The sequence below is a fragment of the Gymnogyps californianus genome, chromosome 4 (genome assembly GCF_018139145.2).
Source record: "Gymnogyps californianus isolate 813 chromosome 4, ASM1813914v2, whole genome shotgun sequence".
NCBI classification, from domain to species: domain Eukaryota; kingdom Metazoa; phylum Chordata; class Aves; order Accipitriformes; family Cathartidae; genus Gymnogyps; species Gymnogyps californianus.
The window spans coordinates 50,940,367-50,954,183 of record NC_059474.1 but is presented as its reverse complement, the minus strand read 5'-3'; the positions used below and the strand labels follow the sequence as shown (position 1 = coordinate 50,954,183).

Here is a 13,817-nt window from a genome sequence, read left to right as displayed (position 1 = left end):
GTTATGAAGGAGAGCACGTAGAATTAACCAGCCAAGCTTGCGAAGAGAGAATCACACTGCACCGTGACCCAGGGGGCCTGGCTGGTTTTCTAACAGTCCGGATGGGGACACAGGTTTCGCCTACATAAGGAAAAGAGCACTTCACAGCTGACAGTAGGTGTCAGCAGCAGATGACAATTTGTGCTGAACAGGATCTCCTTGACTCGAAAGCAAAGACAGGAACAACTTCCTGACCTGTTTCAGCCTACTTTGAGCTTGATTTTGACCTCAATTTCAGAAACAGCACAGATCAGTTCGTTTCTGTCTATGCTGCAACCGCATGAACTTCTGCGCTGATCTAACTTCACTTGTTACTGCTACCAAGTAACAAGCTGTGTATCAAACTACAAAAAGCCCCAAACAGGTCTGAGTTTATTGAACACCAAACCTGTTACAGTTCTAAGTCTCCCACTCTTGCTGGAGTGGTGCAGAAAGCACTGGTGGTATTATTCAAATCCATAGCAATAAAGTACTCCTCCTCCTCCTGGAAAAAGAACATTGATAAAGTATTCCCAGTGTGAAGGTCAACTCTGCAAAGTTGTTCCACCTCAACATTTTATCTACATTCATTATGCTTTCTTTTTTTCCCTTTTCTTTTTCCCTCAACCATAATTGTTTTCTGTCCATTAAAGCAGATGTGATGCATTTACAGCTGCTAAACGACATGAAAATGACTACAGGAGTTGACTGGGAGGTGATAACTCCCATCATTACTCAGCAGCAGCAAAAGGTGTTTTGGATTGCTGTTAATTCCAGTGCTGCCTCAATAAATACATCCCCATATGCTGATTACAAGGGCACAGGAGGCCTATAGAATATGGCTAGCAGGGGCCATGATCTCAGTGCTATGATCTCAAGGCCAAGTCTCAGACGATCCTGTACAATGACATCCAAATACAGTTGCAGAGCAAAGACTGCACAAGAGTCTCAGTGCCAGGGAAGTCAAGGCAAATCCAGGAAACGAGCAAAAATTCCCTGTGCAGTAGCTCACGAGAACCTGGTCTTTAAGCAGACGGTGATTTGTCTCCGCCAAACGTCACAGTGGACAGTTTGAAGACTGAATTGGGCTATGGCTCAGATGGTCCTCAGAGCAAAAAGTGCCAATACATATCACTGATTATTGCCCTTAGGACTTCTCCAGGGACACAGGATGAAACTTTCAAGCCCAGTAAAATAATCCTGATACAACTGCTATTAGAGCTGCCTAGTATTTCCTGCTGTTGTGTGAGAAGAGCAAACAGACAGGACATACTGGGGCACAGGCTCCACCTGCAAGCCTGGCTTTGGGTAGTGCAGGTTTAAACTTGCTACCCTTCATCACGCTTACTTGCTGCTCTTTCCATTTCTGGCCTTCTCTGTTCATTCCAATACACACTGCAGTGGGAAGAAACACGGATGCAGGGCCAAGCCCCCTTCTTGTGCTCAGCACTAGCATCATGGCATTTTCAGAAGCATCTGATATCCTTAAACATACATCTACCTACAGGATTTGCAATGGCATGCCTGTGGAGTGGCTGAGCCAGCACGTCCTAGGCCAGCTTTCTGGTTATACAAGTCTTAGTCATTCCTAAGGCAGGATGGAGAGGATGTTTCCAGGTCTTCTCCATGCTGCTAGTTCACCAGAACTTAATCTGCTCCAGCCACCAGCTGCCAATATTGCACCCTCGACAAAAATGCCTCTCTGACAGAAGGCTGAAAAAAGTTCACACAGACATACTGCCCACAAAGGTCAATTCGCAGCCTGTTTGCTCCCTTGACTTCATCTCAATCTACTCCAGCTATCCCCAGCTCAATGTACTTTTTGCAAGTGCTTGTCACTTCCTTACTGAAGAAACATTGACACTCAGCAGGAAGAGAGGAAGCCATAAGACGGAAGACAGTGGGAGATAAGAAATACAGGCCACATAAAGGGAGTCTGCTGATTATTTTCATTAGCACTAGCAAAACACAGCTGCAATAGATGTCAGAAAGTGAAAACTACTGTAGTCAGACACGATATTGGGAAAGCAAGAGAATCGGCTGCAGAGGAAGAATTCAGCAAAATATGCCGAGGGATATGGAGCCTCTCCCACGCAGCACTTAACCCTGAACTGCCCCAATAGGTATGGGAGGAGAACAAGGGACCTGACAATATGTTTCATTACACACAAGAGACAACAGCATCGTCTGTTAGTACAGACTGCATCTCCGTGAGATTTTTTTTTTTAATTTTTGTGGTTTTGCTCATATACTTTAGTTTGGAGGCAGCTGGGCTATTTCTGTACCAGAATCACTGGTTGATAGGTACTCTGAAAACATTAAGAACTAATACTAATTTGCTTTACTAAGGAGGGAAAAATACAGCACTTGTAATTGGTGCTAAGTGGACAGCCTGCGTACAAATACTGCATTTTCAGCTTTTAGATGGCTGTGCAGGCAGGCATTGCTTGCTACTTTTTCAGCAATTTCTCTGTGCAACAACTCCTAGCATTGGAAATTGTGCCACCTGGCTTAATTTCCCTTTTGGAATTTAGTGATGTAAAGTGATGATTACGGAAGATTTTTGTTTTTTAAAACAATACCATCTTGCTTTGCTGATAAGTCTAACACACACCTTGCACCCAGAGAAAGGAGCAAGTTGCATAGCATGACAGTCTGCAGAACTAGCCGAGATCTGACCTGGGAGCTGAGTCACAAGACAACAGTGGCATAGAGAAAGCTTATCTCTGCACATCTTTTTTTCTTTCATCACATGCTTCAGGGGAAGTCAGCTGTAAAACCAGGAGTTTCATTCCTGTAATGAGCTTTGTGTGAGGATGTAAGCCAAAGCTATGTCAGAGTATGAGCAGAACTAGTCCCAGGTGCCAAGTAGAACTGCAATTATCCTACAACAGCATTTAACAGTTTAAGCATTTACATATGCCTTGCAACTATGAAGTTGCTGTGAAGACTCTGCCAAAACCCTGTCCAGGAGCAGAAGGAAGACTTAGGACCTTCCAGATCAGATGTTCAGGAATGAAGCTCAAGGTCTCTCACCAGTATGAGCTCTAAGCTGCCTTCCACAAGTTCTTTTCATTCAGGAGCCTCACCACCACCCTTGACCTTCGATCAAGGAAATTTTGATATTAGAATTTGCAGGCCTCCATTTAACCCTACTTTACTACTGCCAAGAAGTTGAACTGCCATGTCTCTGTTCAGCAGGGACACATTCTCAGTATAAGAAGCAGATCCATCAGCTGCTATCCCAGGGTAGAGTTCTGCTATACCCACAAACGGGAACAGCAGCAGGGATCGTAACTTCTTTTGGAGGGTTCAGCTAATCACCTTGTAAAATCAGGAACTCACCAACATAACAGAACTTTTCTGCAGACTCAGATGTGAAACCTTGATTTACAAGAAATCCTTAATTTCCTTACACAGTTCAGTATTTAGTTATTGAAAATCCAATCAATAAAATAACTCTATTCCCAGTATTGTTTTATTTTGTTGAAACAATATACAGCTTACCAGCTCTGCGTCTGGGGGTAAAGGATGTTATTACACCACCCGTGAAGTGGATGAGACATAGCCACCACTGAAAAACAGACAGTGCCATCCCTGCAGGCCTCAAGATACTGCTTTAAAGACATAAGAACTCCTTATTCACTTATTTCATTACTTTATCAAAGGGAAGGGCAAAAATATCCTACAAACAAATTCAGAAACTATGGTAATTCATCAGGTTCATGCATCAAATCACATTTCATGCAGAAACTATAAATACAAATGAAAAAATTGCCTAAAACATTTCATAACACACCATAATTTGAGAGCAAACTTCAGCTTCAAAATACCCAGTTAGCAAAAATCCAGTTTAATTGTTATCTAATTAGTTGGCAAAGAGAGTATTGACTGTGACAAGTTTCAGTCTGAATACACTTAGAAATAAGTAAAAATTCCACATGTAAAACACATTATTTTGCTGTATTTGATCAAAAAGATAAAGATTTATCACATACTTTTCCTCATAAAAGGTAAAACTTTCTAACAGGCCAATAGTAAGGTCTATGCCATTTCCCTTTCTAGGTTGATCTTAAAGATTTCTTTTTTTTGTTGTTGTTGCTTAAGCCAGACATCAAACTCAGGCATTATCATTTGAGCCAATTATTTCTGGACTCATGAATGGACATAGTTTCTTTATGATGAGTAACACTGAAGTCACTTTCCTAGACTAACCATACCTGCTAAATCTCCTTGTGGAGATGCAGCTTTTATCAGCAAAACAGTGCTCTGCTTTTGCTGTAAGAGTTTACATCAATTCCCAGACACAGTATTTTCACAAGGATGAAAGCTATGCTTCTTAGACTGCTGCCACCATAGAAAAGCTGCACACACAGACACACGCTTCTAAGCTGTATTAGGATGGCCTCTGGAGAAGACCTGGTGGTCAAGCAGCCCATTTTTCACTCTTCCCCTCTCCCCTCCCCTCCTAATTCTGAGAAATTTCTGGGTTTTTTCAGCAATGCCTCTCCCTGGGCACAGTCCATCACACAAGAATCATATGACACTTCTCAGAGCCCCAAAATACCATCACAGAACAAAGCAAGGCCTCTCTGCTTCCCACTCTTTGACAGCACTTTGTTTTTAAAAAGTACATTTGGGAAAGTTTACATCCCATTAGACATTCAATTTCCTTCCTTTGCTTAGTCTCAAGGCCTGCTATGTTCTAGAGATACTACCAGCTTTGGATTAAGAATGCTCCCTTCCCTTCTGCAATGAGCACCTTTGGTTTACTGTGTCCTGGAGAGTTCATCTAGCAGGACAGACCGTTTACATCAGAAGTTTTCACAGCATTGCTAACATTCACCGTAAAAAGAAAAGTTTGGAGCCTGAATATGGGCAAAGTGTCTGTAGCCACTTGAATTTACATGACCTTAGTCTTCCAGAAAAAGGTCGAAATTAGAGAAGTCTTGTCTCATTTCAGGTTATTTATTTTTTTTCCCCACCACAATTTATACACAAAATCCCCCAGGTTTGCACAGCCACTTGGATAAACCCTAAAACATGGAATGTCCTCGAATCTGCAAATTTTGGCTCCAATAGTCACATAGCACAGACACAAAGATTATATTAATGTTAGTCTCTATACATATATAGTTCTGCTCTTTTCCACTAAGGAAAAACCCCAACACTCATCTGCGTAGCTGACTGCATTTACAGTAATGTTCACATGAATTTTACAAAGACAAACAAAAGTAGCTTCAAAGAGCAGCACCTCTTAGATATCAGGTGGATTACACACTAGGTCTTTCAGATGCTGGACCACCAAGAAAAAAAAAACTCAGAAATTCTGGATTAAATGAAATTAAGCCCATAACATGAGTAAGCTACTTGCTTTGAAAAATCTGGTAATGCTACCATTGCCACAATCCCTCAAGTATAGACAGATATAGAGGCACTGTAACATCATTCTTCTTAACTTGGATGAGTTTATTTTGTATCTTACGAGAAGCCGCTGTTTTGAAATAGCAGATGTTCCAGCACCTATGATACCCTAAACAAGAAGGAGAGTCCACATTTCCACAGGAAAAGAGAGGAATTCTTTGCCTAGTCCTTCACACCTCTTTTCATATCCACTTCTGAGGCCTACTGCTAATTAAAAAAGGTACTAGTACACAGGAAGATTTAGTTCAATCACTCAGATGTAATAATGTCAAGGATTTCATCTTCTTTTTGTGCCCCCAAAGCCTGCAAAGAAAAAAAAAGTGTCAGCTCCACCATAGCCTTTCCACTCGGCTCTCTAGTTCTAAAAAGGCTAAAGGTGGCAAGCGAGATGAATTAAACATATTCACATAAAGCAGAACAGCAAACAACTGTGGGCTGACTGGCCTGAAAAACATTCTGTTCTTGCAGATTAGACAACCTGCTTTCTACAAAGAAATCACATTTGTACATGTTTGCTAGAGAAGGGCATGTGTAGTGCACACCAAAGAGGAAAGCCTTAAACTAATCTACCTTGCAGATGAAGACAAACCCAATACTGGTGGTACCATGCCCACTGTAGGCCTGTGGGGCGTTTCATGCCCCACAATGCTGCCCTACTTTCATAGGAAACAGAAATAAGGGACATTGTTACATGCCCACCTGTACCAACTGGTAAAATAAAACAAAGAATGCTTGCTGAACCTCAACTACCATCTGTATATCTTTGATAGTTCAAAGTCTCTCGAGGTTCAGGAGATTAAACGGTCTTTTTGCCTTACCAGAAGCAGTTCTGGTTCCTGAACTGCTGCCTTGTGTGTAATTGCTTGACTGCCCATTCATCGGAGGTGCAGCTGTGGGATCTGTCCACATACTGTAATATGGGGAACGTGGCTGTGCTCTGATGAGAAACAGAGTAGAAGGAAGGCTTCATTAGTGACCTCATGAAAAATTAAGAAGTTACCATTCCAAACAAAGGGACTGCATCTCTGAAGGAAAACTGTAAGCAGGCAGTTGTTTCAAAGCTGGAAATCCTCCTGTTTAATATAATTAACATGTTGAGAGCAAGGATATCCAGTGTTGTCACAGTAACATCTGTAGACTTTCAAAAGGAAATTAAACCTCATTCTTCAGGATAAGCAATTCTAACAATTGCAAATGAGGAAATTTTTCCCTCTGAAATTCTGACCTTAGATTCTGTCAGACAAGAAAGTAGATTTGACATCTGAAGCTTAAATGCATTTTGGCAACACCTATGTCCCAGCCATGGAAGACAAAAGAAAACATTCCTCTGTTCTGTTAACTATTTTGAAAAGGTTGTATCAGTAAGACTAGCATATCATGACCTTTGACTCACTGATTTAAATTACTTGCTTCTATGGATATGGAATTTCCTGCTGTTGAAATTTACAAATAGCTATCTCACACTCTGGCACCACCATTTTCAGGCACATCATTTCAAACGACTGGAAAAAACATAAAATAATAGTGGACCAAAGACTGTTTTCAAAGAAAAGAAGCCCAAGTTAGGAAGCTTGTTCATGTATTTGGACTTAAATATTCAGTTAGGCCTCTAATCTTGAACAATAAGAGGTGGCTACTGAAATGGGGTGTGTGTGTGGAAATCAAGGAACCAAGCAGTATGTAGATATTCAGCCTCTAAAGCTCTACTCAAAGTGAATTTATAGACAATTTCTACTGTTGATGGCATCACCGTCCCAGTTTCATCTCTATGAGATCAAGACTGCACATTGGACACTTTAGAAATTCTCTTACATCCCAAGTTTTTACTTCCTTAATAAACAGGCAATCCTGATAAGGCTTCTGTCATTACCAAAAAACCCTTTACAATGGAGGAAGATGCTTTAACACACTCCTGTCCACATGATCTTACTCCTAAACTTTCAATATAAAACAAACATATGTGGTTATATTTAATCTGTTATATTACTGCATTCCTGCAGGATTAGACTTGATACACATGCAGTTATTTGATAAATAGAGGAAACTGCTTGGGCTCTAAAGAGTCCCTGCAGGAGCCACATATTTTCTCTAGTGAAGCCTAAAATGGGAGCAATTGCTCCCTTTAAACTGTTTATCTAAAAATGATGCATTTTAAATGTTTAAAAGTGTTTAGCAAATATGACCAGCAGATGTTTACTTCAACACTGAAACTGCTTTTGAACACTGTGTTATGTTTTTCCAAAGTGCAACTTACATATGACCTACAAGTCCTTTGGAAAACCACACCCCTTGGATTTCCATACATGGGCCATTAGGAGTCTGTAGACTAAAGGCTGTTTAATCTGACCACACTGAGTATCACAGAAGAGCAGCTGCCATCCAGACTGTCTTTAGGAGAGATGACACTGATACAAGAGATCTATCTACAGATGGTTCTATGCTCAATATTATTATCTATGTTTTAGGGCAGTCTGCAGATGGATTGTTTAAATGCTCATTTTAAATTTGCAGGCCATCATGTCAGGTCAGATTAATCAGCTAAAGCAGAATGAAGTACCTCAGCCTTCCCAATTCTTCTTCCCTAGAAACATGTTTAAAATGTCTCTGCTGCTGGAGCTATAGATTGCTCCTCAAAATTGTTCTAGAGGTAGGATTTTATAGGTTGAACGATACAGGCCTGAAAGCTTAGAAACAATGTAAACATAGTATATGCCATACCCCCGACAGCTTAAATACTTAAAATCTGATAGCATGCATATTTTACCTGTGACTGCCAGCCAAGTAGCCTAGCAAGCCTCCTGCTCCTAATCCAGTCCAAAATCCTGGTCCTGAATTCGTTCCATGATGGGAATGAGTCCCAAAGCTGTTGCCTTCTTAAACAAAATGAAAATGGAAAATATACCAGTTAGTGGCACCTAATCCTCAGGCCAGCTGTTCCAAGATGACTCTCTTCTGTTAAAGGTAATGGAAAATTAGACAATAAACTCCCCCTGATTTCAGTAGATTCTTGATCAAGCTTAACTGTGAGGCCTTTCAAGTTCAGAAAGCAGGACAAAACATAGAAACAAACACTAATTTAAAGAGTTTTATGTTAAAAATTAGCTTCCACTCAATCTCACAGCCCTGATGTTTGCAAAATATGGTAAAGAGTCCCTGCCTGCAGATTTATAAACAGACAAGTTAGATTATTCTTTCTTCATTTCCTTTTCTATTTTTAATCTGCTCAAGGTCACACAGCAGGCCAGAAGCAGACACAGGAACAGAAATCAAGTACATAAGACCAAACAGTGAACTAACCACTAAGACACACAGCTTCTAATCTCACTCAGAACAGCTGCACATTTTGAGTAACCGTGGCTCAGTCTAATGGCTAATGTTACTTTGTACTGTTTCTGGTAATCCTAGTCTGGTATTTGTTATCAAAAGACATGCTAACTGCAATCACACTGCAAAGTTTTTATTATGCATGAGTCACCAAGCTTGACAAATACCTTGATGAAACTGCAAGCGTATCAAGTGGGTTGTGGGCGGAGGAGTGTCACAGATTTTTTACATGTGACCTGCACAACAGGAGGTTCTGACTCAGAACCAAATGCCTTCCATTTAGAAATAAAAAGAGAAAATGCAAAACCAAAGTAGAATAATTTTCTGGTCTAGAGAAAAACACAGATGCAAGAATAAGCTCAACCACAGGTTTAACACATAAGGAAGTGTAAAAGGCAAGGACTGAAGATAGCATTAGGGTCTCCCTGAAATATGCCCACCTAAACAAGTGGACCAGAGATTTTGTATGTAAAAGTTATACGCTGCCTGGTTTGTCTTCAAACTGGCGTGGATTGTCTGAAACCACGCAAGATAAAAAAAATTTAAGTAATCAGTTTAAGTCTACATTGGATTTGATGTTGAATTTCATTTTGAATGCATTGGGAGAAAGAAACTCTCATTGGGATGATATACCCATTAAACTATGCTGATTTGGAACAAAAAAAAAATAGTACTTACTGTAAAAACAATGTTAATCAGGGAGATGAACTAACTCATTTGTTCAAAAGCACCATGGCTGAACGTTGACTCAGAAAACTGAGTCATTTTTTGTTGAAATATCTAGAGTAAACATTAAGGATCATGTCAAACCACTAACAGAGAAAAAGTAGAATTTAATTAAGATAGGCTAGCTCAACAGGTTTCACAGGACACATTGTGCATGTTAAGGGGATTTAAAATGAGGCAAATCAAATATTAACAGCAATAAGTGAACAACATTGCTTTTCATTACCGTCCAGATTTTCAAAGACTAATACATTCCTGGAACACATGGACATACACACTCAGAGATGTGATTTTGCTCCGCTGCCAAAATTTAAGGCAGACACTAAATGTATGAAGTAGCATAACACTTAATATTTTTAAGCTGGCCCCACATTCAAGAGGTTTTCCTCCTTACTCTGTTCAAAATCTAAGGAGAAATCATTGACACTCATTATTAAAAATGCTGTAAGTTAAGCCTTATATGGCTCCCAATGTGCGTTTTAAGTGTCTCAATTTTCAGTAATCATCAAGAAAACATATTTTCAAGGCCCTACCCTTGCTAGATTTCAGACTCCGGCAATGAAAAATGCATTGGTGCAATTAATTGACAAGGAACAGGACAGAAAAAAAATAAAGTAACTCTTCACTCTGTTTTGCCTGCACCCAGTATGACAGAGTCCTGTTTTGTGATCAGGGCTCTTAGTATGTAACACAATAATGCCAGTGGCAAGTGGCATGCTCACACAAGGTCACAGATGCACATGCAGCATAGACAGACTGTCTGAAGTCTGAAATAACTACATGGAAACCAATTTGCAAAGCCACTAGTAATACAGAAGCAGAATCCCTTTAATTTTCTGCTGCAGCTATGTCTGAAAATTTCTGCTGCACGTGCCCTGCACAAGGGTATCCAAAAGAGTTATATTGGCACCCTCTGTTGGCCAAGTGGCTTGAGCAAACCTGGAAGAAAGCAGTAACAAGCATTACTAAAATGTAAGCTTTTGACTAAGGAAACTTAATCCTTGCGATTTATTTACTTGATAGAACCCATTCTCTATCTCACAAAAAAAAAAAAAAGATGGAAATTATGCAACCTGTCAGAATACAATTTGAGTTTCAGTGCTGTGGGCCTCTCACATGTTCACAGGGTTAAATGAGTTGGTCAGACACCAGATGAATAATGTTTATTTCCCTTAGACACTATGACCATCTAAGGCAGACCATTTATTAAGTGACAAAAGTCAGCAGTTTTCCAGGAAAAGAAAAAGTGCATCTTTTCCTAGCAGCAGCCTTGTCACTGCTCATACAATTTCCAGCTTCAGATGAAAGGCACCACATGAGATTCAGGTGCTGCACCTCTAATGATAGTTCACAGACACTGTTCTCTGCTCTGGAAACCAAATCTTTCAACCACTGGGACAACACTGAAGCACCTGTTAAACAGAGGACTGGTACATGATACTCAACTCCATCAACTGTTTTGTGAATGAAATAAGGGGTCAGGTAGCCCAACGGCTGAAAGACCCTTCTGTAAAGTTTCAAAGCGCTTCTTTGGCATAAGCTTGTTTCTGCCTGCGTGAGACCTATTTCTCTTCCACGTTACTTATGAAAATTATTCTTCCCTGTCACAATCCTCCTATTTCACAGAGTATGAAAAGAATGTTTGCAGAACATGGGGAGATGGATTTTCAAAGGTTCAAACGGCAGCTTGCTGCACAGCGTGCCCTGAAAGCCTGTTGGAAACCAAGTTCTTATTTTCACTTTTGAACAAAGAACAGAATGCAAAGCTGGCTGCAGCAGCGTCAACTGCCAATGCATTGGTTTTAAGTCTATCCCACCTGCGCTTACTGCAGATAAAACAGTACAATCCTGCTTGCTCTTTTGAGTACTATAAACGGCTTAGAGCCCTACCTGTGAAGCTGGACTTAAAACCAGGCGGAGGAGGAGGAGGTGCCTGCTGACTCTGCCAGGAAGGCCTAGTGAATCCATCACTGTCACCAAAACTCTGCTGAGGCTGCTGGTTACTGAGGAAGAGCTTGTATACACCAAAAGCAAGAACCAGAAGAACAATTATAACAATCGCTCCAGCACCAGAATCAGAAGAATCCTTCCTTGACTGGTAATAACTAGAGCCAAAGCTTCCAGAGTTCTTCACTTTCCTTTCACCTTCCTCAGTCAGCTCCAGTCTGAACAGCAAGCTACAGGAGCCTCTTAAGATGTAAGGATCATCTGGATAATCGTAACCTTCACAGCTCACTTCGATTCGTCCAAAACGGTAGGTATTTTCCAAGTCTGCTTTGCACTGCCACTGAAAAAATAAACACAATACAAAGTAAAACATCCTGCTCCAGAGATGAAAATACCTGTCTGCTTCCCCAAATATGCTCTGAAATAAAGCTGTAATTGCTAACAAATCACCTAAAAGGCCACAGGGTAAGAAATTTCTGAGCACTCTTATTTTGAAAAGGACTAGGAATTTGAAGTGAACTAAGAATGTTTTTTTAGAATCCTAAAAGTTAAAAAAATTCGATCTTTCAGAACACAGAAGAGTTGTAACTCTGGAAGATTTTGGTTTTCTTCACTGAACCGTTTTTTCAAGTATCCCTTCTTTAGGTATAGGAACACTTCTAAAAATAACCTGTACCCTATGCAACAGTTACTTAATAAATGCCTATCCCATGTAAACTAGATGGCAGCTACAAAAACATAGTATGGCAGACTGAAATCCAGTGCACCTGATTCCATTTGTGTCCACACAGAAATCAAAAGAAGTTGGGACAGACATCATTAGACATTCATATGCAACACTTAACAATCAGACTGCGATTCTGCAGTTGAATATATGCAGATTCCTCAGTCTCACATTTCCTTGAAGTACCTGAACTTAGGTATCACCTCTAACTGCAAGTGACACGTATTTTGGAAAAAAAAAGAAAAAAGTAGTTTCTAAATTAATAATGCAGGACAGCAGTACCAACTGCCAATTCAAATTTGACTGTACTTTTACAATACTGTATCAGTTTTAACAATTATCTTCAGCCTTGCTTCCTGGTTAATCTATTGGCAGAAGCCTAGGTAACAGCTAACAAAACAGAAACACACAACTATTTACTGACTAGTACTGACGTACTAACATGCAAGAGGAAGTCATGTAAGGCTGAAATTTCATTTTTAAAAGGTAGAGCTGAAGTGCTGCAAATATCTATAGCCCTTTCTACTCTAATAAAAACTGGAAATCCACGCAGCAATATCACATCAAGAGCATCCTCTGGGGTTCACAAGAGTTTGATTTTTATAAACTGGAGCAACATTTTAATTAAAACCAACAAAGGTTGGCTATGCAGTGTTTTTATATTAGAGCCTTCAGGGATATTTCAAAGATATACCTACAGCAGTTCTGGAAAGTCCAAACCCAGAAAGTATTTAGGTTAAGTTTTTGTTGTCAAAGGTCCTCTAACAAAAAGCAAACTGAACTGACACCCTAGCCCATTACTCTTTTCTCCTTCAGGAGTTACCAAGTCTGGGGGAAGATGATTTCATTACATGTTTATCAAACTTTTAACAGTTACCTGTACATCATAGCCATCCCAACCTTTGTTGTAACACTGAACAACCTCAGGGACATGGGAACATCCAGCAGCGCCTCCTGTGCACTGTAACTGAGGGACTGCAGCTGTCCGCCGGGATGTCGTGTACTGACCTCTGTGGAGAGTGAGCGCCTGCACCTCCCGCAGCAGAACCCTCCCTGAAACAGGTAGCACAAAGGTCAACGTTTGTCCAGATGCGTTCCCCTTAGCCGCAAGGGCCTCCTTTCAGGAAAAGGCTGACAATACAAAGGACGCAACAGCGTGCTTCTTCAAGAGGCGAAGCTCTAAGAAGCACCAGACGCTCAGAGGGGAACGCGGCAGAGATCCCCGTTTCCTTCCGAGGGGGCTCCGGGTTATTCCTCTCGGAGTGTACAACCACCACCGACCGCCCAGCGGGATTACTACTGACCGCGGCACAAGCCGATTTAAAGGGAGCCCAAACCAAAAAGCCTTCCCGGCGCAGGCCCCGGCACGCCCCCTCCCCCGCACCGGGCCGCCGCTAACCCAGCGGCGCTGCACAGCGCTCCGGTGTGAGAAGCCACCGCGCCCCCGCCCCGCCGCCATGGTGAGGGGACAGGCAGAAGGGGCAGCTGAGGGGCTCGAGGCTCCTTCCACCGCGAGGGCCTCGCGGAGACACACCCAGCCCCACGGATCTCACCCAGCTGGTCCCAGCACCGCGCGGGGCCCGCGGCAGCGCAGAGGAGGAACAGGAAGAGCGCGGCAGCAGCCCCAGCCCGCCCGGCGGCCGCCATGACAGCC

At 41.5% G+C, this 13,817-nt stretch overlaps 1 protein-coding gene across 1 annotated transcript; it reads right to left on the bottom strand.

The window, feature by feature from the left end:
* Positions 1 to 3,490: 3,490 nt before the first annotated feature.
* On the bottom strand, positions 3,491 to 13,810 carry SARAF (store-operated calcium entry associated regulatory factor). The gene is made up of 6 exons (XM_050896401.1): positions 13,717 to 13,810; positions 13,041 to 13,216; positions 11,383 to 11,779; positions 8,207 to 8,315; positions 6,261 to 6,379; positions 3,491 to 5,745 (listed from the first exon to the last, which is right to left on the bottom strand). Exons 1-6 carry the CDS (start codon positions 13,808 to 13,810, stop codon positions 5,720 to 5,722), a joined length of 921 nt encoding a protein of 306 aa, XP_050752358.1. The 3' UTR covers positions 3,491 to 5,719.
* Between the last annotated feature and the right edge of the window lie 7 nt (positions 13,811 to 13,817).

Bases quoted from the DNA above. Each gene is read 5' to 3' on its own strand.
- SARAF (XM_050896401.1), bottom strand. From the start codon at position 13,810: ATGGCGGCCGCCGGGCGGGCTGGGGCTGCTGCCGCGCTCTTCCTGTTC. The intron at 11,780-13,040 runs GTAACTGTTAAA...TTATTTTTTCAG, and splicing joins GGGATGGCTATGATGTACAG to TGGCAGTGCAAAGCAGACTT. The intron at 6,380-8,206 runs GTAAAATATGCA...GTTTCTCATCAG, and splicing joins TACTTGGCTGGCAGTCACAG to AGCACAGCCACGTTCCCCAT.